Source organism: Mirounga angustirostris, unplaced genomic scaffold, assembly GCF_029215605.1.
Source record: "Mirounga angustirostris isolate CCGP_5_RB_7025 unplaced genomic scaffold, mMirAng1.0.hap1 SCAF_5, whole genome shotgun sequence".
Taxonomy (NCBI): Eukaryota; Metazoa; Chordata; class Mammalia; order Carnivora; family Phocidae; genus Mirounga; species Mirounga angustirostris.
The window spans coordinates 163,880,589-163,898,984 of NW_026991713.1; the positions used below are offsets into that span (position 1 = coordinate 163,880,589).

The 18,396-nt window shown below is 59.3% G+C and overlaps 3 protein-coding genes across 11 annotated transcripts; 1 reads left to right on the plus strand and 2 right to left on the minus strand.

Annotated features, from left to right (window-relative positions):
* The first annotated feature begins 3 nt into the window (after window positions 1-3).
* On the plus strand, window positions 4-16,279 carry ZNF646 (zinc finger protein 646). 8 transcript variants are annotated; one of them, XM_064593005.1, is made up of 4 exons: window positions 92-913; window positions 2,093-7,514; window positions 9,704-9,818; window positions 13,458-16,279. In XM_064593005.1, exons 2-4 carry the CDS (start codon window positions 2,165-2,167, stop codon window positions 13,483-13,485), a joined length of 5,493 nt encoding a protein of 1,830 aa, XP_064449075.1. In that variant the 5' UTR covers window positions 92-913; window positions 2,093-2,164; the 3' UTR covers window positions 13,486-16,279. The 8 variants fall into 8 exon arrangements, 7 of the variants coding, with proteins under 7 accessions (XP_064449074.1, XP_064449075.1, XP_064449072.1 ...); XR_008506122.2 differs by lacking the exon at window positions 13,458-16,279 and adding an exon at window positions 8,803-9,269 and having other exon boundaries at window positions 94-913; window positions 9,704-9,819; XM_064593004.1 differs by lacking the exons at window positions 92-913; window positions 13,458-16,279 and adding an exon at window positions 4-66 and having other exon boundaries at window positions 9,704-10,041.
* PRSS53 (serine protease 53) lies at window positions 9,601-14,513 on the minus strand. Its single transcript, XM_045875394.3, has 11 exons — window positions 14,456-14,513; window positions 13,507-13,527; window positions 13,239-13,401; window positions 12,629-12,894; window positions 12,381-12,535; window positions 11,997-12,216; window positions 11,048-11,198; window positions 10,716-10,960; window positions 10,487-10,632; window positions 10,036-10,252; window positions 9,601-9,740 (listed from the first exon to the last, which is right to left on the minus strand). The coding sequence occupies exons 1-11, from the start codon at window positions 14,511-14,513 to the stop codon at window positions 9,721-9,723; spliced, it is 1,662 nt and encodes a 553-aa protein (XP_045731350.2). The 3' UTR covers window positions 9,601-9,720.
* On the minus strand, window positions 15,922-18,007 carry VKORC1 (vitamin K epoxide reductase complex subunit 1). 2 transcript variants are annotated; one of them, XM_045875392.3, is made up of 3 exons: window positions 17,722-18,007; window positions 16,870-16,979; window positions 15,922-16,380 (listed from the first exon to the last, which is right to left on the minus strand). In XM_045875392.3, exons 1-3 carry the CDS (start codon window positions 17,892-17,894, stop codon window positions 16,172-16,174), a joined length of 492 nt encoding a protein of 163 aa, XP_045731348.1. In that variant the 5' UTR covers window positions 17,895-18,007; the 3' UTR covers window positions 15,922-16,171. The 2 variants fall into 2 exon arrangements, with proteins under 2 accessions (XP_045731348.1, XP_045731349.1); XM_045875393.3 differs by lacking the exon at window positions 16,870-16,979 and having other exon boundaries at window positions 17,722-17,973.
* Between the last annotated feature and the right edge of the window lie 389 nt (window positions 18,008-18,396).

Here is an 18,396-nt window from a genome sequence, read left to right on the forward strand (position 1 = left end):
GGAAGTGGGCGGGAGCTTTTCCCGCCCGGGAGGAAGGCAGAGTTGACCCGAGCACTGCAGGCGAAGGTAGCGGGGAAACATCTTGCAAGGGTTCTCTGTGGGTGCTAATGACAGGGGACGCCAGACAGGTTTACGTATACACCGGGCTATTGCTAGCTTGGGGCCAGGTCACCAAGAAGAAGGCGGGAGGACAGAAGGGCCATGGCAAGCTTTGTAGTACCCAAATCCGCTTATATTCCACCACATTTCCCTCAGTAGCAAGGAGTGAATGAAACTCCCTCCATCTGTCTTGGGAAGGTTTTCAGGGAGCTCCACGAAAAGTGTCGCTAAAGTACCGAGGCCAGAGCAGCAGAACGCATTTTTTCCTCTTCTGCTTTCAAGCAATATGCATCGGAACAATTTTCGCAGCTCTTGCCGGAAGTGTGGCTAAGACTGGTGCAAAACAACGCAGCGCTTTGACCCCCCTGGGCGGGGTCAGAGTCGCGTATCAGCTACCTCTTCCTTAGCCCCGGAAGTGTGTCTGTGTAGAACCGCTGCTTGGAGGCGGCACAGGAAGTGTTCTCGAGGCAGCGCTTTCGAGGGGAACGTTTTGCGGCCAGGACACTTCCTGTTTCCTAGTAACAATAGGAAGTGTCCGCGGAGCTGGGGGTAGACTCTGGCTCCGGCCAGCTGCGCCCTCTTTCCTCTCCCTCTTTCCTCCTCCGTTTTCTCCTTTCCTTCTTTTCCTCCTTTCCCGCCTCCCAGGAACCCTGGCGAAGTGTGCGTGTGTGGGAGCGCGAGAGCCCCCCCACATCCACCCCTTGGGGAGCGCGGCTGCAGTTAGGGTGAGGGTCCCAGTGCGCAGGCGCGCTCCCGTTCGCGGTCCCCAACGGACTCACCCGCGGCGGGAACGAAAAGGGGCCACCCGAGCGAGGTAGGGGTCCTGAGAGGAAATTGGCCGAGGAGATGAGTGAGGCGAGAAGACCTGGTTGGTGGTTGATCAGGAGAAGGGGCTCGAGCGAAGGGGCTTTGTGAGGTGAGAAGTCGGGGAGCAGGTTCAGTGAGGGGGTTTAGATCCGGAGATATGAGTTGTGTGTATAGGGGTCCCATGGGAGTGAAAAATCAGTCAGCGCAGGCCAAGGTGATGGAGGAGGCATAGGCATACTCTCTCCTGCTATGGAGAGAGTAAGGGCTTTGGAAAGAAGATTGCCCGAGTCATTGCGTTTGCTCCTGTGTAAGCTGGGATAACAGGCGCTGCAGTGTGTTTCGAGGATTCAGTGACACAACGAATATTCTTTACTTAGCACAGTGCCCCGCACATGGTAATGCCCACTTAGCATGTGTTGATGTCACCATGCGTATTTTAAGAGGAGATAGGAGAAAAAATGAGAAGGGTAAGAAAGAAAAAGGTAGGGGGTGGAGAACAACCAGAAATGAGTTGGAATTTCCAAGATACGAGATAATTTGGGTTCAGGGGAAGTAGGTGAAGGAAGTGGCCAAGAGAGTCTTAGAAAAGAGACCTTGTGACCCTGAAAGGAATAGGGGAGGTGGGGGAACGAGCCAGCCCTTTCTCTGAAGAGGGTCTAACCCTACCTCTCAGGTCCTCAGCTGTCAACTGAAGAAAAAGACTGCTTTTCAGTGCCTCTAGGTCACTCTGTTTAGCTGAGGGGTCAAGGAGAGAGGATTGGACTTCGCACATTGAAGGTCCTAGAAAAGGTTCAGGTTTCCTTTTAAGAGGTCACAGGAGATAGGTTGGTTGGTTGTTTCAGAATTATACAGAGGAGAGGGTTAGGGACAGTAGATTTTTTGGATTTGGTCTGATGAATAGAGGTAGGTAAGTCTGTGATCAGAGATAAGGTTGCATCCCTCTAGACTTCAATGTCCTTATCTCTATCTCTAGGGATGAATTAGGCCTAGGGGAGCTTCCATATTTGGGGAGCTTTTGTGCAGGGAGGCCTTAAATGAGGGGTGCTTTCAGATCTAGCAGAAAGCGAGTCCCCGGGCATTACTGCTTGGGGAACATTTCTGTGACCTCTGATAAGCTTGTTGCTTGGAGAGCCAAGAGGCAAAGTTAACTCAGGCCTTCCTTCTGACCACTACCCCCTCTTCCTAGGCCTCCCAGAGGAAGATGCTGCTGCCACTTGCCTGGTGTTCCTGAACCTCCAGGTTTCTGCCACACTGCCCCATGGAGGACACGCTTACCTCACTCAGCTGCTCTGACTGTCAGCGCCACTTTCCTAGTCTCTCGGAACTGTCCCGGCACCGCGAGCTGCTCCATCCATCTTCCCAGCAGGACAGTGAGGAGGCAGACAGCATCCCTCGGCCCTACCGCTGTCAGCAGTGTGGGCGGGGCTACCGTCACCCAGGGAGCTTGGTCAACCACCGGCGGACCCATGAGACGGGTCTTTTCCCCTGTACCACCTGTGGCAAGGACTTTACCAATCCCGTGGCCCTCAAGAGCCACATGAGGACTCATGCTCCCGAGGGCCGCCGTAGGCGCAGGCCTCCCCGCTCCAAGGAAGTCATTCCGCGCCTGCAGGGGGAAGCAGCATCCTCTGACTCTAGGGACCAGAGGCTCAGCCCTGGGGAAAGCTGGATGAGCCAGAAAAAACATGCCGAAGAGACATCTGGCTGTGAGTCTGGGCCTGACCCCAGGGCAGCTCTGAGCACTAGGGAGGATCCACCCACCAGACAAAGAGAAGGCTGGGAAAGGCAGCCAGATTCTGAGGGGGGTGCAGAGGGCTGGGGGCCCACTACCAGTTCTGCCAGAGCCACCCCGCTCCCCACCGCAGCCAGCAGCCTCCTTAGCAATTTGGAACAGTATTTGGCTGAATCCGTAGTGAATTTTGCCGGGGGCCACGAGCCCCCTCAGTCACCTCGTGCTGAGGAGGAACGGCGGTACAAATGCGCTCAGTGCGGCAAGACTTACAAGCATGCCGGGAGCCTGACCAATCATCGCCAGAGCCACAGCCTGGGCATCTACCCTTGTGCCATCTGCTTCAAGGAGTTCTCTAACCTCATGGCCCTGAAGAACCACTCCCGACTCCATGCCCAGTATCAGCCTTACCAGTGTCCTCACTGTCCCCGTGCCTTCCGGCTCCCCCGAGAGCTGCTGGACCACCAAGAGTCCCATGAGGGCGAAAGGCAGGAGCGGCTATGGGAAGGGAAAGGGACGCCCGCCACCAATGGGCACGCTGAGGAGAGCAGCCAGGACCAGCTCCCGACTACACAGATGCTGAACTGCTCTGGGGAGCGCAGCGCCTCTGGGGACCTGGAGGACGGTGGCCTGGAGGAGTACCGGCCTTTCCGCTGTGGGGACTGCGGCCGCACTTACCGCCATGCTGGGAGCCTCATCAACCATCGCAAGAGCCACCAGACGGGTGTCTACCCCTGCTCCATCTGTTCCAAGCAGCTGTTCAACGCAGCTGCCCTCAAAAACCATGTGCGGGCTCATCACAGACCCCGGCAGGGAGCTGGAGAGGACGGGCAGCCATCAGTGCCACCAGCCCCCCTGCCTGTGGCTGATACCCCCCACAAAGAGGAAGAGGTCCCCGCCACCACCCTGGACCACCGCCCCTATAAGTGCGACGAGTGTGGTCGGGCTTACCGCCACCGGGGGAGCCTGGTGAACCACCGCCACAGCCATCGGACAGGAGATTACCAGTGCTCACTCTGTCCCCGCAAGTACCCCAACCTTATGGCCCTGCGTAACCACGTGCGGGTCCATTGCAAAGCTGCTCGCCGCAGCGCAGGCCCAGGGGCTGAGGGTCCCCCCAGCCACCTCAAGGGAGAGCTCCCTCCTGACCAAGTGGAAGCAGAGGCAGCCCCACATACAGATCAGGGGCGTGGGTGCAAACATGAAGAGGAGGCGGCTGCGGCCGATGTCCCCCCAGCAGCAAATAGGACAGCACCACAGATCTGTATTGTGTGTGGGATGCTCTTTGAAGACCCTGAGAGCCTTGAACGTCACGGCCGGACCCATGGGGAAGGGGAAGACAGCAGGACAGAGACCAGGGCGTCCCCTCCTCGGGCGTTTGCCTGCCAAGATTGTGGAAAGAGCTATCGCCACTCAGGCAGCCTTATCAACCACAGGCAGACCCACCAGACGGGGGACTTCAGCTGTGGGGCCTGCGCCAAGCACTTCCACACTATGGCCGCCATGAAGAACCATTTGCGGCGCCACAGTGGGCGGTGGGGCCAGCAGCATGGGAGGCGGGCCAGCAGTGCTGGCAGTGGGGGTGAAGCCAAACTCCTGTCAGGCGGGAACTGGGCCCAGGACTTGGTGGGGAACAGCGAGGGCCTGGACTGTCCGCGAGACCCTTCAGGGGGCGATCCTAATGGAACCGCAGGCAGCTCGGAAAGCGATGGGGGCTGTCTGCAGACTGAAGCCAAAAGGGCTAGATGTGGGCTCGAGCGAGCGGAGGCCCGTATCCAGGATGATAAAGAGAGCAGGGGTACTGAGGAAGGGCTGGAAAGGAAGGAGGCCTGTTTCCTAGACAACTTGGACATCCCAGGCGATGAGGAAAGCAATGGGACTCACTTCTGTGATGGTCTCACTGGGGTGGATGAAGACCGGAACCGGGCCCCTGGCCAGCCCAGCTCCCCGAACCACTCTCCTGATGAAGCTGTCACTGGCTGGCAGGCGGAGCTCTCCCACACGTGTTCGGACTGTGGGCATTCTTTCCCTCATGCCACCGGCCTGCTGAGCCACAGGCCCTGCCACCCGCCGGGCATCTATCAGTGCTCCCTCTGCCCGAAGGAGTTTGACTCTCTGCCTGCCCTGCGCAGCCACTTCCAGAACCACGGGCCCGGGGAGGCCGCCCCTGCACAACCTTTCCTCTGCTGCCTCTGCGGCATGATCTTCCCGGGACGGGCTGGCTACAGGCTTCACCGGCGCCAGGCTCACGACTCCTCTGGCCTGACCGAGGGGGAGGAGGAGGAGGGGGAGGAGGAAGGAGCCGCAGGGCCAGCCTCCGCCCGGAGCCCTCCGCTGCAGCTCTTGGAAGCAGAGCTGTTGAATCAGCTGCAGCGTGAGGTGGAGGCGCTGGACGGAGCTGGTTATGGGCACATCTGTGGCTGCTGCGGTCAGACCTACGATGACCTAGGGAGCTTGGAGCGTCACCACCAAAGCCAGAGTTCTGGGAACACCACAGACGAAGCTCCCAGCCGCTTAGGAGAGTCAGGCGATGCCATGGGAAGGGTTGCAGGTGATGACCGTGTCTTTGAGGGCACGGTGACCTCTCTCTCTGGGGAGGGTGGGGACACAAAGTCTGGAGAGGGAGCGGGTGCTATGGTTGTAGACAGCCTTTGCATGCGGGGGGAGGAAAGTCCGCCAGAGGCCCAGCCCCGCCCCTTCCGCTGCAACCAGTGTGGCAAGACCTATCGCCACGGGGGCAGCCTGGTGAACCACCGCAAGATCCACCAGACTGGAGACTTCATCTGTCCCGTCTGCTCCCGCTGCTACCCCAACCTGGCTGCCTACCGGAATCACCTGCGAAACCACCCGCGCTGCAAGGGCTCTGAGCCCCAGGTGGGGCCCGCCCCAGAGGCCGGAGGCAGCAGCGAGCCTCAGAACGTGGCAGGAGAAGGGCTGGGGCAGGCAGATGGGGGAAAGTTCCAGGAAGAGCTTAAAGTGGAGCCCTCGGAGGAGGTGGCAAGGGTGAAAGAGGAGGAGTGGGGGGAGGCCACCGTGAAGGGGGAGGAGGTGGAGCCGAGGTTGGAGACGGCAGAGAAGAGCTGCCAGACCGAGGCCAGCGCCGAGCGGCCCTTCAGCTGTGAGGTGTGCGGCCGGTCGTACAAGCACGCTGGCAGCCTCATCAATCACCGGCAGAGCCACCAGACTGGCCACTTTGGCTGCCAGGCCTGCTCCAAAGGCTTCTCAAACCTCATGTCCCTCAAGAACCACCGGCGCATCCACGCAGATCCCCGGCGGTTCCGCTGCGGCGAATGTGGGAAGGCCTTCCGCCTGCGGAAGCAGCTGGCCAGCCACCAGCGGGTCCACGCCGAGCGGGGCGCGGGCGGGGGCACCCGGAAGCTGACACGGGAAGATCGGCCCTTCAGGTGCGGGCAGTGTGGGCGCACCTACCGCCATGCCGGCAGCCTCCTGAACCACCGGCGCAGCCACGAGACCGGCCAGTACAGCTGCCCCACGTGCCCCAAGACCTACTCCAACAGCATGGCCCTGAAGGACCACCAGCGGCTGCACTCAGAGAGCCGGCGGCGGCGAGCAGGGCTATCCCGGCGGGCAGCTGTGCGCTGTGCCCTGTGTGGCCGGGGTTTCCCTGGCCGGGGAGCCCTGGAGCAGCACCTGCGGGAGCATGAAGAGGAGACCCAAAGTGGGCAGAGAGGCACAGAGGACAGTGAGGGGACCCTGGCCGATGACCAGGGACTAGAGGACAGGTCAGGTGGTCCTGAGTCACTTCTCCAGCTGGAGGATGGAGCCAGGAGGCTGGGGGAGCAGAGTCCGAGCCCCATCGGGGCAGCAGGTTCGGAACCCACCGAGCCGGGATCCGGGGACGTGGGGAATGCCAAAGGGAGGCAAGGAGACGGGGGGCCAGTGAGTCGCGGCGGAGACTGGGTTCCTCGGGGTCATGTACTGACCAAGCCAGCAGATGAGTCAGAGGACAGTATCCCCCAGAGTCCTTGCCATCTTGGCAACACCCAGCCCAACGGACCTAGTCTGAGTCCTGTGGCTAGCTGGCACGGTGCAGACAGCCGACCTCAGCTCCAGCCCGAGAGTCCCCCCTCTTCCCGCAGCCGTTGTGGCAGGACGTACTGCCAGTCGGAAGGCCCTTTGAACCGCCACAGCACCGCCGAGACAGACTGCCGCCATTGCCTGCCCTGCTCCAAGGAGTTCTCGAACCCTGGGGCCGCTAAGAGCCACAGCCGCAACCACATAGCTGCCCAGACCTTCGCCTGCCCCGACTGTGGTAAGGCCTTCCAGTCCCATCATGAACTAGCCAGCCACCTGCACACTCAGGCCAGTGGCCCCGGTCAGATGCCACCCCAGATACGGGAGGCCACAGGGCCTGAAGGTGGGCCTGTGGAGGATGAGGTGGATAGCCCCGGCCAAGGGGAAATCCAGAAGGCCCCACTGGAACCCCCCAGGGCCCCAGGAGAGAATGCTGGGAGAGCTGATGGGGGGCAAGGAGTAAAGTCCACGGCGGCTGAAGATGAGGAACGGCCATTCCGCTGTGCCCAGTGTGGGCGGTCCTACCGCCACGCCGGTAGCCTGCTGAACCATCAGAAGGCCCACACCACTGGACTCTACCCCTGCTCCCTCTGCCCCAAACTTCTACCCAACCTGCTGTCCCTTAAGAACCATGGCAGGACCCACACAGACCCCAAGCGCCACCGCTGCAGCGTCTGTGGCAAGGCCTTCCGGACAGCTGCCCGGCTGGAGGGTCACGGGCGGGTCCATGCACCTCGGGAGGGGCCCTTCACCTGCCCTCATTGTCCCCGCCACTTCCGTCGCCGAATCAGCTTCCAGCAGCACCAGCAGCAGCACCAGGAGGAATGGACAGTGGCCAGCTCTGGTACGGGGGCGTGAATGGCTTGGGCAGAGGACGGAAAGGTCCCAGAGGAGGTGGGCACAGAGCGGGGGAGGGGGGGCGATGAATGAGAGGAGAGGGTCCTATGGCTTCCAAGAGGTGTCAGGGGGCCGGGGGGCTTGAATGTGGAGAAGACTAGTTTGAGGATGCTGCCTTGTGAGGGCTGAGATTGGAACCCTGGGCCAGGCCAACAGCATGGTGGGTTGGACAGTGGGGTGGGATAGGGTGTGCGCAGGGGCAGAGGCCGCTGCTGTGCAGGAGCCGGAGAGGAAGGGGCTTTTTGTTCGGGGAGGGGAGGGGAGGCAGCTATCTGGCTCTCACATCTGGGAACTCCCCTGATCCAGCCAGTAAAGGAATGATTTCCAGAGAAAAATACGGTCTAGGCGGTGCTCTTTCCTTGAGGGGGCAGAGAGCAGGAGAGTGAGGAATGGGGCGTGGGATGCACCCCCAGACTAGACTGCTCTGTGGCTTTTGTGCTGAGTTGGCCAGGGAAACCGGGCCACCGGTTGGCCCCCAGCTCCGTCCCTCTTCCCTGCATCTTGTCTCTGGTCCCCCTCCTCATTTCTTGGAAACTAGGCCTTTGGTCCTTTGCTACTGATACTGCCCCATGCCTCTTCTTCCCCTCATTGAACCCTTTCTTTGCTGCGCATCTCCTTTTTAGGAGCCAACCAAACCACTCTTTCTACCTGCATACCCCCCTTCCCACCAACACACCTTTAACTGGAGGACTGAGTCACAGATAATTGTTTCTTTGAAGCCAGGCCCAGCTGTAGCAACAACAGCCATTAGCCCCTATCTCCCATCCTCTATCAGGGGGAACCTCCCTGGAAAGTCACTCCACCCAGCCCAGCTGGGGGATGAAGCTGTGGGGGAGTGGGGCAGCCTGTTGCTGAGCCCCGGGCTCACGCCTTTGGCCTCCCCTTGAGATCTGTAGGCCTTCTCCCAGGACCCATTCCATTTAGTGGCCACCAAGGGTCGGTGTCTCTAAGATGGCAGGTCCTTGACCAGAGATTGTCAGGGAAGGAGGCAATGGTGGGTGAGAGTCCCCTGAGAGAGCTGATGAGATGGCTTTCAGGATAAAAGATTTCTTGTGACCTCAAGGGAATGAGCGACAAGCCAGTTAATCAGGCCTGGAAAAGTAATTGGGAGTTCTCATGCAGGCCTCTGGGGCCATGGGGGATGGCGGCAGGATGGCCTGCAGGCCTAGGGAATGGGGTGCAAGCTGTGTGGGGTTTGCCGCCCTCAGTCAGTGACCACCTCTCTTTCTCCCCAGGAGTCCCAAAGGCACCAGCGGCCGGGAGAGGGGACTTGTCATTGCCCCCTCCTCCCACCCCCACGACCTCACTTCTGGATCCTTCACCCCAGTGGCCTGCAGACCTCAGCTTCTCCCTCTAAACTTCAAGTCTCCAAAGATCAGAATACAGGCGGGGTGGGGGGGTGGCGGGTTGCAGGGAAAGGCTTGATCTCCATGTTTTGCTCAGGAGTAGTTAGGCATCCCCATCTCTTACTCTCCTCTCCCACTGTGCAGAGGACCCAGATCTGGCTTCTTGCCCAAGGAGGGGGTAAGGTGTTCCTCATGTCCCTGTCCTTGAAGGCTCTCCTTTCCCCAGCCTTTTGTCACTATGCTCTTCCCTGTGACCAGCCCTGCAGGAAACCCGGTGCCAGGCTCTGCCACGATGTGGGGCCACCGTCACCAGCCAGATTCCAACACCAGGGAGAGGCTGATTCAGAGAGCCACAGGTGGGAATGTTGCCTGTGGAAGGGGAGCCTTTTGCTACAATTTGTAACTTATTTTCTAAAGTCTATTTTGTAACAATTTATTTAAGTTTTAAAAAAAGGAAAATTGCTCCCCCACCCCCTAAAAAAAACAAACAGACGAATTTTCAAAGTAAGTGGCTGGTGTGATCATATCTGAGGGGATGAAGAATAGGGAAGGCTGGGGACGCCTGTGTCGCACAGCAGAGCTGGGTGTGGGGGAGCATCCACAGGCGACATCTCCCTGTCCTGCAGGGTGAGGAGTAAGGGCAGCCGCCGGTCCAGGCAGGCTCCTTCCCAGAGCCCGCTGGGCTGTTGGGCCCGTCCCAGTGCCTGGGATCACGGGGGGTGGGGGTGGGGGGTGAGGATGGGAGAGGGACAGGGGCAGTGACGCAGGATTTGTCTCACTGTGTCTGCAGCGTCCCAGAGCCACCTGTCAACAGCCAGCTGGTTTGCCTGTCAGGAAGAGGAAGGAGGGTGGGGTTGGCCTCATCCTCAGAACTTTCCTCCCTCCCTGGAAGGAAGAGGAAGAAGGTACTACTTAACCCCCATGACAGATGAGAAAACTGAGGTTTGAAGAAGTTGAGAGGCCTGCTCCAAGTCACAATGATGAAGAACCAGAATTTTGTCCACTTACCCCCCCACACCCCCCAGGGCAGCTAGGGGTGGGTCAGAACAGATCTTTCCCTGGATTGAGAGAGCATGGGTCTGGAGAGGGACGGGTCAGCAGGGAGGCCCTAGGGCCACATACTCGTGTTGGCGGAGCAGCTTCCGGGCTCGGCCTCAGGCTCTGGCTCCTCAGCAAAATAGACCTGCCAGTCCAAACTGCTGACCCAGTTCTCATAGGCGGGGAGCGCCACGAAGACCGCAGGCCTTGCGGGGCCTTGGCAGGCATCTCCAAAGCTGTGTAGCCCAGCCAGGAACCATGTGCCCCTCACCTCGTGCACCAGGGGTGCCCCGGACAGGCCCTGCAGGGGTCAGGTGACACTGGGTGACTTCCTCTTCTCCCTAGGCTGCTGTGGGGGCAGGAGGGGCTAGGGGCCGGGCCGAGGCTCTGGCTGTCTGGGAACCAGTTGGCAGAAAGGCCCCATTTCAAGTGAGAGGCAGGTCTGGAGGCCAAGCCTGGCAGGAGGTCTGTTCGTGAGTTACAGAATAAAGATGCCAGGGGTCGATGGGGTAAGGTTTGGGGGACCGGGGCTCACCTCACAGTGGGGCGGCTCACCCACAACACTGGAACACACCATCCCTGGCAGAATGGGGATGCTGTCGCTCCCAAGAGTTGCATGCAGCCGGCTGCAGGCCCTGGGTCCCAACAGGGTCACAGGCACTGTCTGAGGGGAGCTGGCGCCTGTAAGGGCAAGGGAAAAGACCCGGCTGCCCCAGTGGCCTCTGGGATGGATGGACGGCTGCTGGTGGGCCTGTCCTACGTACCTGCTCCTTGACGGGGCAGCCCCAGGACCCAGCCACCTTCCCCATCGGGCAGATGGTGGTCAGAATAGGGCAGGCAGAGCGGCCGAAGGCTGGGGCCTAGTGTCACGGGTTGGGCCAGCAACAGGAGGGCCACATCGTAGCCCCCCTCTGGGTGGGTGTAAGCCCCATGCAGGATGATTTGCTTCAGGCCCCGCTCCTCTGGTCCGGCCCCCAGCCCAATGCTCCATTCCTCTGGGGTCTGGCGCCTGGGCAGAAGCAGCATTGACAGCATCAGGTGGCAGGGCTGCCGGCCAGGGCGAAGGGGGCACAAAGGCAAGAGAGACATGGCTCACCCGATGAAGCAGTGGGCAGCAGTCAGCACGACCTCCTCTGACACCAGGGCTCCACCACAGGCCAGCTTCCCCTGGTGCTTCAGCCTGGCATCCCAGGGCCATGGGGAGGGGGCTCCTGCCTGGGGACCTTCTCTCCTCAAGGATCCACAGGCTGGAACAGACGGGATGACATCACCTGCCTTCTTGCTAAGTGCTCACTGCATGCCTGGCCCTGTGCTAAGCACTTCCCACGTACTATCAGATCCTCACAGGATCCTTTTAAATTTTGGATTTTGTTACCCTCGTTACCGAAGTAACCACAGTCCCAGAGAGGTTAAGTGACTTTCTAGCTCAGTAACCACAGGCAGGTAGCCAACTTGAGACTCAAAAGCCGGGGCCTAAGCTTTTACACCCCGATTGTCTAGCCTCATGGGAGTGGCCCTGCTCCTCATTCTCCCACCCCATCGCTCTGCACCCCTCCGGGCTTGGACTGGCCCCAGAATTCCTGGCTCACTAGTACTTCTCTGAGCATCAAGACACAGCTTCCGTCCTAGGAATTCTTTTGCATGCAATTTGCATGTTAGTCAGCCTGGCATCCGAGGGGCATGGCTAGAAGTTTGAGTGGGAGCCCTACCCTGTCCCATCTCCCTGGGTTCCTGCTTGGAAACTTGCAGCTTACTCCCACAACCTTCAGTTAGATCTCAGATCCCTCTTACCTAAACTCTAAATGCACAAAGTTCTAAAGTATCTCTGCCTCTCAGCCCTAAATGGGGCTTTTCCTCTCTTAAGGGCTGAAAGGGGCCTTAAAAGCCCCCTAATTAGCCCCTGACAGTATGTGAATACCTTGTCCCAATTCTCTATTCTGAGCTGAAATTTGCTTCACTGTGCTTCTGTCTGCTGCCCAGAAGTCCTTATTACACAGGCCTGGGTGTCCCCGCCTGTCCCACTCCTTAACGCCCCCTGCTCATACCTACACAGCTGTCCTCGTCACTGATCTCCGGGGTCCTCGGGTTCTGGGACAGGAAGGCCGCCCCCTGAGCTCGAGCCTGCAGCCAGGAGCTGTGAGCAGCCGTGCTGGTCAGCAGCACAGGGGTGTCTTCTTGGGCACAGCTTGATGCAAAGCTGATGATCCCAGCCTGAACCCAGTGTCCGTCAGGCTCACGGCACAGCACGGGGCCCCCAGAATCCCCCTGGAGCCAGGCAAAGGAGTCAAGGGTGGACATTTGAGCCCCAGCCATGGGCAGACACCCTGTCCTCTAACAGTGGCATTCCACCCATCCCTGTGGACTGAGCACTGAGCCCAGGGCTAGGCCCCCTCCCCTTCTGTTCCCTTCCCTTGTCTCCCCCATCAGACCTGACAGGGTCCCTGCACCCCAGGCTGGGCGCCCCCACACAGCATCCCCGGCCGAGCTGGGCTAGCCAGCAGCCGCTGGTGCAGCCGGTCGTAGAGGCAGTTACACGTGGGGCGGCTGATTAGACGCAGGCGCAGATTCCGCAGAGTCCTGGGAGCTGGCACGAGAAAGGGGGTTGGTGGGGAGCAAGGGAGACTGAGCAGACGGACAGCTGGCAGCTGGGGCTGTGTGACCTTGGGCGAGCGCTTACCACCATTGGTGTCCTGATCCCAGCCAGTGGCCCAGCAGGAGGTCCCAAAAGGAAAGCGATGGGTAGGTTGGGGCAAGCAGAGGGGTGCGTGGGCCACGGGGTGGGCAAGTCGTAGCAGGGCCAGGTCTGAGCCCTGGCTGTAGTGGTTATAGGCCCTTGGCAGCTGCAGAGCCGTCACCCCCACCTCCTCGGCCCCTGGGCTTAGCCCCTCATGTTGCAGAGAACCCAGGACAACTGACCAGGAGTTCAGTTCTGTCATTGCTGCCCTGGAAGGGGAGGGACAAGGCCGAGGCATTGAATGCAAAGGGGGACAGTGACACCATGGGAGACACCACTGGGTAGGTGAAAGGGGCAGAAATCAGCCCAGAGCTTTAAGCCAGGTCCTTCCCTCCCCCAAAACTCTGTTTTCTCTTTCGTAAGGCTTCTACCACAAACGGTTCAGATTAACTTGATAATGTGTACCAAGCACATGGCACACTCTCAGTAAATGGTTCTTTGTTATTCTAGGGGCAGGGGTCAGTTTTACGGGGTTTGGGGACATATCACCCACTCCCCCCCCACCCCTCCGGCCAAAAGCCAGAAACTCAGCTTGACCCCAGCCATGACTCACTTTTCAAAGCAGTGAGCAGCAGTGAGGACCCAGGTGTCCGCCACCAGGGATCCACTGCAGATGTGGACCCCCTGCCTCCTCACACTCGCTTGCCATGGCCACTCGCCAGGTACTGTGATGCCCTCCTGAGGCTCAGGGGGGCCAGGGCCACGCTGCCCACATACTGTAAAGAGGGGTGGATCAGACTGACAGAAGACCCCTGTCCTGCCCTCACCACAGGCCTGAGCCAGATCCAAGAAAGGCCTGACCCCATGTCCCCAGAGCTTACCGTGCTGAGCTGCTTGAAGACCTGGGAAGAGAGAGACACAGGTGAGATGGGGGAGCCTTACCTGGTGGGCCCAGCCTTGGCGGAAGGCAGAGGTTTGGGGGGATGGGCCCTGGGTCCTTGTCTATGACTGTGTAGCTACCTTACCAGCCCCTCCCAGAATGAAAATATATGAGGTCAAGAAAGAGCTTTTATTAGAACCTATTCAGAGTGTACACTCAGTAATTAATTCTCCTCCTTCAGCTGTGCTCAGCACTCCTAGGCCTGAGAAGCAGGGCCAGGGTTCAGCTTGGGACGGGTCCAGCCCTCCTCCAGGCTTCAGAACCCCCAACTCCAGCCCCCGCCACTGAGTCAGGGAGGCGGCCTGTGTATGTGGAGAGCATTAGCTTAATTGTGCCCTCAGCCTTGATGCCTAAGAGGGAGGATTAGAGGCCGACGTTATGTCCAAGTGGGGGAGGGCTCCAGGAGATGGAGACTCACCCCACCCCTGTTCTGACGACTCAGACTCCCCGACCTTTCCAGAATCCGCCAGAAACTCTACCAAAGGATCCCCTACCCTGCCTGTGTCCCATCACAGGCACATCAACATCTGGGCCAGGAGAGGCCAGGGGAGATGGGACAGAGAGATGGAGAGACAGAGCCAAAGGGCTCCCAGAACCTGCCGAAGGTCATTATGGAAGTAGAGAGGCAGAGAGGGGCGCAGGGTACACACACAAGCACAGTGACTGCAGACACAGACTGTCATCTGGCCCAAGAAAGTCCCACCCGTTTTGTCACAGGTGGCCACATCCACCTCCCCTGCTCCACAGCCAGACACAGGCTCGGGCCGACTGTCGCCCCACAGACACGCGCCCTCACCACACTGAGCTGCAAGGCTGCTGGGACAGAGGGTGGCCAGTCCCTGAACGCCCACCATACCACGCCCCTCCCCACTCACACACGGGTGGCTCACCCTCGACGAGGACCGCTGCTCCCAGGATGAGCAGCCCTGGTCCCCAGCTCGGCTGCATGCTGCTCCAGGCCACTCTGCCGCCCGTGCTCCGCTTTTCGGAGAGGCCACCTGGGTCTCCCTAGCTCCACCTCTGCTCCGCCCCCGGTTGGCTAAGAGTCAGGTGTCCTTGCTTTTCCTCAGGCCAGGAAGGGAGCCAGTGGCTCCTAGCTCTGGGGCTGCGACTGTGTTACCCTGGGCTCTTCACCACCCCTCGGGGCAGCTCCGCCATGGCCAGACTGCGTGGGTTCAAACCCTAGTTCCCCCAGTTAACTGCCTGAGCGACCCTGGCCAATTAGCCTGTCCGTGAACTCAGAATTGCTGAATGTGAAAATGCCCGGACCAGAGTCTGACATCGAGTAGGCTTGCCCCTGGCGTGGAAGCTGTCCTCTGGGGACTGGGAAGAGCACTGTGGGCAGACTCCCAGGTCTCACTTTATTTCAGCTTCCCCTCCTCTCTCCCAGGCCCACGTGCAGGTGGGTCTCACACACCTTCTCCCACCTTGCTTCAGAGGCCGCGTGTGCAGGGCTGGGGACTGAGAACCAGGGCTCTGTACCGGCAGCACGACTGACAAATCTCAGCACCTCTCTGCTGCCTTCCCAGGGACCAGGGTTACAGCGGTGCCCACCTTTCTGGCAGGTGGTGGAAGACTCAGTCGGGAGGGAAGAACACTCAGGGCGCACTCTTTTTCTCTTCCCCACTTCCAACTCAGGCCAGCCCAAACTGCTCAGGAACCCTGACCCCAACACAGAGGCAGCTGTGTTAAGAGCATAGACATGAGCCAGACAGCCCCGGTGGATCTGAATCCTGAGGGCACCTTAACCCCCTGCCTGGCACCAGCTGTGTGATCTTAGGTAAATTACTTACCCTCTCTGTACCGCAGTTTCCTCATCAAGATAGGGGTAAGAGCATCTACCTCATATAACTGGATATATAAGGGCTACATGAGTTAACATACGTCATGTTCTTCAGCAGTGCTTGGCATGTGGGTAAGGTGCTTAGTATATATTAGGAAAAATAAAACAGAAATACTCAAAACGTGTCCCTGGTCTCCCAGGGTTGCCAAGACTGGCTTGGGGTGGTGGATAAGGCAGTTGGAGGGGTTAAGGTTAGACCACAGGAAGAACTTCCCGGCTAGCATGCACAGAACTAGAAGGGTAGTTTGCGCTTGCAAGTGTGTGCTTGGCCCTCCCAGAAGAGAAAGCCTGGCTCTTGTTGGGCAGCAAGGACAAGCTGCCAGCCTGTTTCTTGTGGGTGGGGCTGATGGCGCCCCAAGTCTTATTCCACACGCCGGAGAAGGGACTAACCACCCTTTCCAGGCAGGCCCTCCACTCTCCCTTGGACTCACATCCTTCCAGTCCAGAGGAGGCAAGACTGGGGGAGGCCCAACACTAGGGTCCCTCGCAGACAGATGGCTCAGACTTAGCCAGTTTATTTAAGAAATTTTATTGCTCAGAACCTTCCCTCCTTGGGCAATGGCAGGAGCTTTGGAAACCAGCCCTTGGGGACAGAGCCAGAGGCACTAGTGTGGAGGAAAGAGTGGCACATTTGGTCCGTTGTCCTGTGTGGGAGTATGGTGGGGTCAGGTTGCAGACTCTTCTAAGGACCCAGACATGGCCCCCTTGGGCAAGGCTCACATGCCAAAGCAGAGCATGAGGTCAGCCTGGCTTGGGTGAGGGCTCAGTGCCCCTTGACCTTGCCCTGCGGTTCCTGGACCTTCCGGAAGCTGAGCACCACTAGGCCCACATTGATGGCATAGGTGGTGATGCAAACGATGCAGAAATCATAGAGTACGAAGAATAGGATCCAGGCCAGGTAGACAGAACCGACAAGAGACACCAGGGAACTCAGCACCAGCAGGATAGATGCCCAGCGGGCCCGGAGGCAACCTGCAAGGCAGACAAGGCTCAGGCATGGGCTTCAGGGACTGGCCATCTCTAGAACACTGCCTTGACTTCATGGTACCACCCAGATCTCAGAGGCTGCTGGGGAGGAGGCTCTGATGGGCCTCACCAAGGCCTTGGTTCTCCTATCTGTTCAATGATCCCTGGAACACAAATAGTGAATCTTCCTGCTGAGCTCTGCATGTGATGAAAGAGAAGCAGTCCTTGGAGTCCCCTCAGAGAGTAACTTTTGAGTCTTTTCCACAAAAGTGGAGTGAGTCCTAGGAAGTCTTTAAGGGCCCTTCTGGCTCCGACAGTAACTAAACCAAGGGAAAGACTCGTTAGTTCCCGCCCCCAGGGGGCTCAGTGATGAGCCGCTGGCTATCTCGGCTGGCTGGGTCACCAAGATTGCAAGGGAAGGGGCTGGGCTGGCCAAGGGGGAGGTGGCCTGTCAGGAAGAGGTGGGGCCTGCAGGGAAGGGGCGGGGCCACTCACCCAACAACAGCTGTAAAGTGTAGAAGATGCAACCGAATATGCTATTGGACTGATTGAGGATGCTGTCCTGGCCGAGCACATGTTCCACCAGTCCGAAGCCCTGGCCCCACCTGGTGGACGGCAGGACCCAGGTTAGGAGTGGCAACCCAGGGCCTTGGCCCTGTCCTAGTGGGGTGATTTCCAACAAGCCACCTAGGCTGGCCTTCCCCTTCCCTCCCCACGCCCTCCTGAGTCCAAGGGTCAATGAGCTCCCGGCTGGCCTCCCTTTGGCCACGTCAGGATTCCATTTCAATGTCCCTGTCCTCCCCTATCCCCAGGCCAGGCCAGGCCTGGCCATGGCTCCACCATATGCCCCTCTTTACATCCTAGACCTTCAGTAATTCTTAAGATGGCAAAGTAGGTAGAACGGTTGGCCTTGCTTTACAGGGAATCAGGTGCAGAATCTCTCTGCCCTGGACCTCTAAATCTCCAGCTTCCTGGCCGCCCACTCCCCTCCTCTGTATTCGGTCAACCCCAGGCCCTCAAGCCCAGACCTGGCCGCCTTATCCCCAGTCACGGCCATCCTCAAGACCTCAAAACCATCACCAGTCCCTATACGCTATCCCATTCCCCCTTCTACCCCGGTTACCGTTATTGCTTGGCATGAGGATCTCCGTGCTACTCGCCAGAATAACCACAGTGCCCCCGCCCCAGGCCCCACACTCCTATCTCGGACACACCGTCTCCCCCCAGGCAACGCCCCCTCGAGCTGCCCCGCCGCCATGCGGCCGATCCCCAGCTCCAGAATCATCTGGCAACCTGGCCGCCAAGACGAGCAGACCAGCCTCTCGAGCCTTCGACTCCCGCGCGCACCTGGAGGAGAAAACGCGCGAGCAGCTGATGGCGGTACCCACGTCGCAGAGCGCGCGGTAATCCCGGTCCCGGGCGCGCGCCGCCTTCACGTGCAGCGCGTAGAGAGAGAGCACTAAACCCGCGAGGCACAGTGCGAGCCGCACCCATCCAGGGTTCACCCAGGTAGCGCCCATGTCTTCTGGTCCCGCCCGAGGCAACCGCCCGCAGGGAAGCAGCCACGGAGCAGGGGCAGGGCAGGATGTGGCCACGCCTTCTCCCGCCCCTCTGACCGGGCGATTGGCCTTGCTGGTCTCTCATTCCCTGATCCAATTGGTTGTTCCTACGACTTTGACAGGCGTGCTGTGGCAAGGTAGGAAAACAGAGAGGAACGCTGGGATTGGAAAACCAGATTAGGGAGGGGTAATTACAGAGCACACGGCCTGCCAGGCATAATGGGAGTTGTAGTCGAAGCGGCCGCAATGCCTCAAGGGAAATGGAGTCCCCGAGGTTTTAAAAATTATATTAATGTAGCCAACGGCATAGCGTTTACGCTGTGCCGAGCTCTGTTCTAAACTTTGGAACATCCAGGGACTAGGGGCCGGCGTACCAGGGAATCCAGCGAATACTGCGATCCGATCAAGAACCAGCCTTTTCACTGAAATTAGGACTCTAATCTCCAGTGGTCATAGTTTGCTC

Excerpts from the sequence above, each read along its gene's own strand:
- ZNF646 (XM_064593004.1), top strand. The coding sequence starts at position 2,165 with ATGGAGGACACGCTTACCTCACTCAGCTGCTCTGACTGTCAGCGCCAC. Across the intron at positions 7,515-9,703 it reads ATGGACAGTGGCCAGCTCTG|CGTCCCAGAGCCACCTGTCA; the intron begins GTACGGGGGCGT and ends CTGTGTCTGCAG.
- PRSS53 (XM_045875394.3), bottom strand. The coding sequence starts at position 14,513 with ATGCAGCCGAGCTGGGGACCAGGGCTGCTCATCCTGGGAGCAGCGGTC. Across the intron at positions 11,199-11,996 it reads TGACGAGGACAGCTGTGTAG|CCTGTGGATCCTTGAGGAGA; the intron begins GTATGAGCAGGG and ends CGTCTGTTCCAG. Across the intron at positions 10,633-10,715 it reads GCTGCCCCGTCAAGGAGCAG|GCGCCAGCTCCCCTCAGACA; the intron begins GTACGTAGGACA and ends TTGCCCTTACAG.
- VKORC1 (XM_045875392.3), bottom strand. The coding sequence starts at position 17,894 with ATGGGCGCTACCTGGGTGAACCCTGGATGGGTGCGGCTCGCACTGTGC. Across the intron at positions 16,980-17,721 it reads TCGCGCGTTTTCTCCTCCAG|GTGGGGCCAGGGCTTCGGAC; the intron begins GTGCGCGCGGGA and ends GCCGTCCACCAG. Across the intron at positions 16,381-16,869 it reads CACTTTACAGCTGTTGTTGG|GTTGCCTCCGGGCCCGCTGG; the intron begins GTGAGTGGCCCC and ends TCTGCCTTGCAG.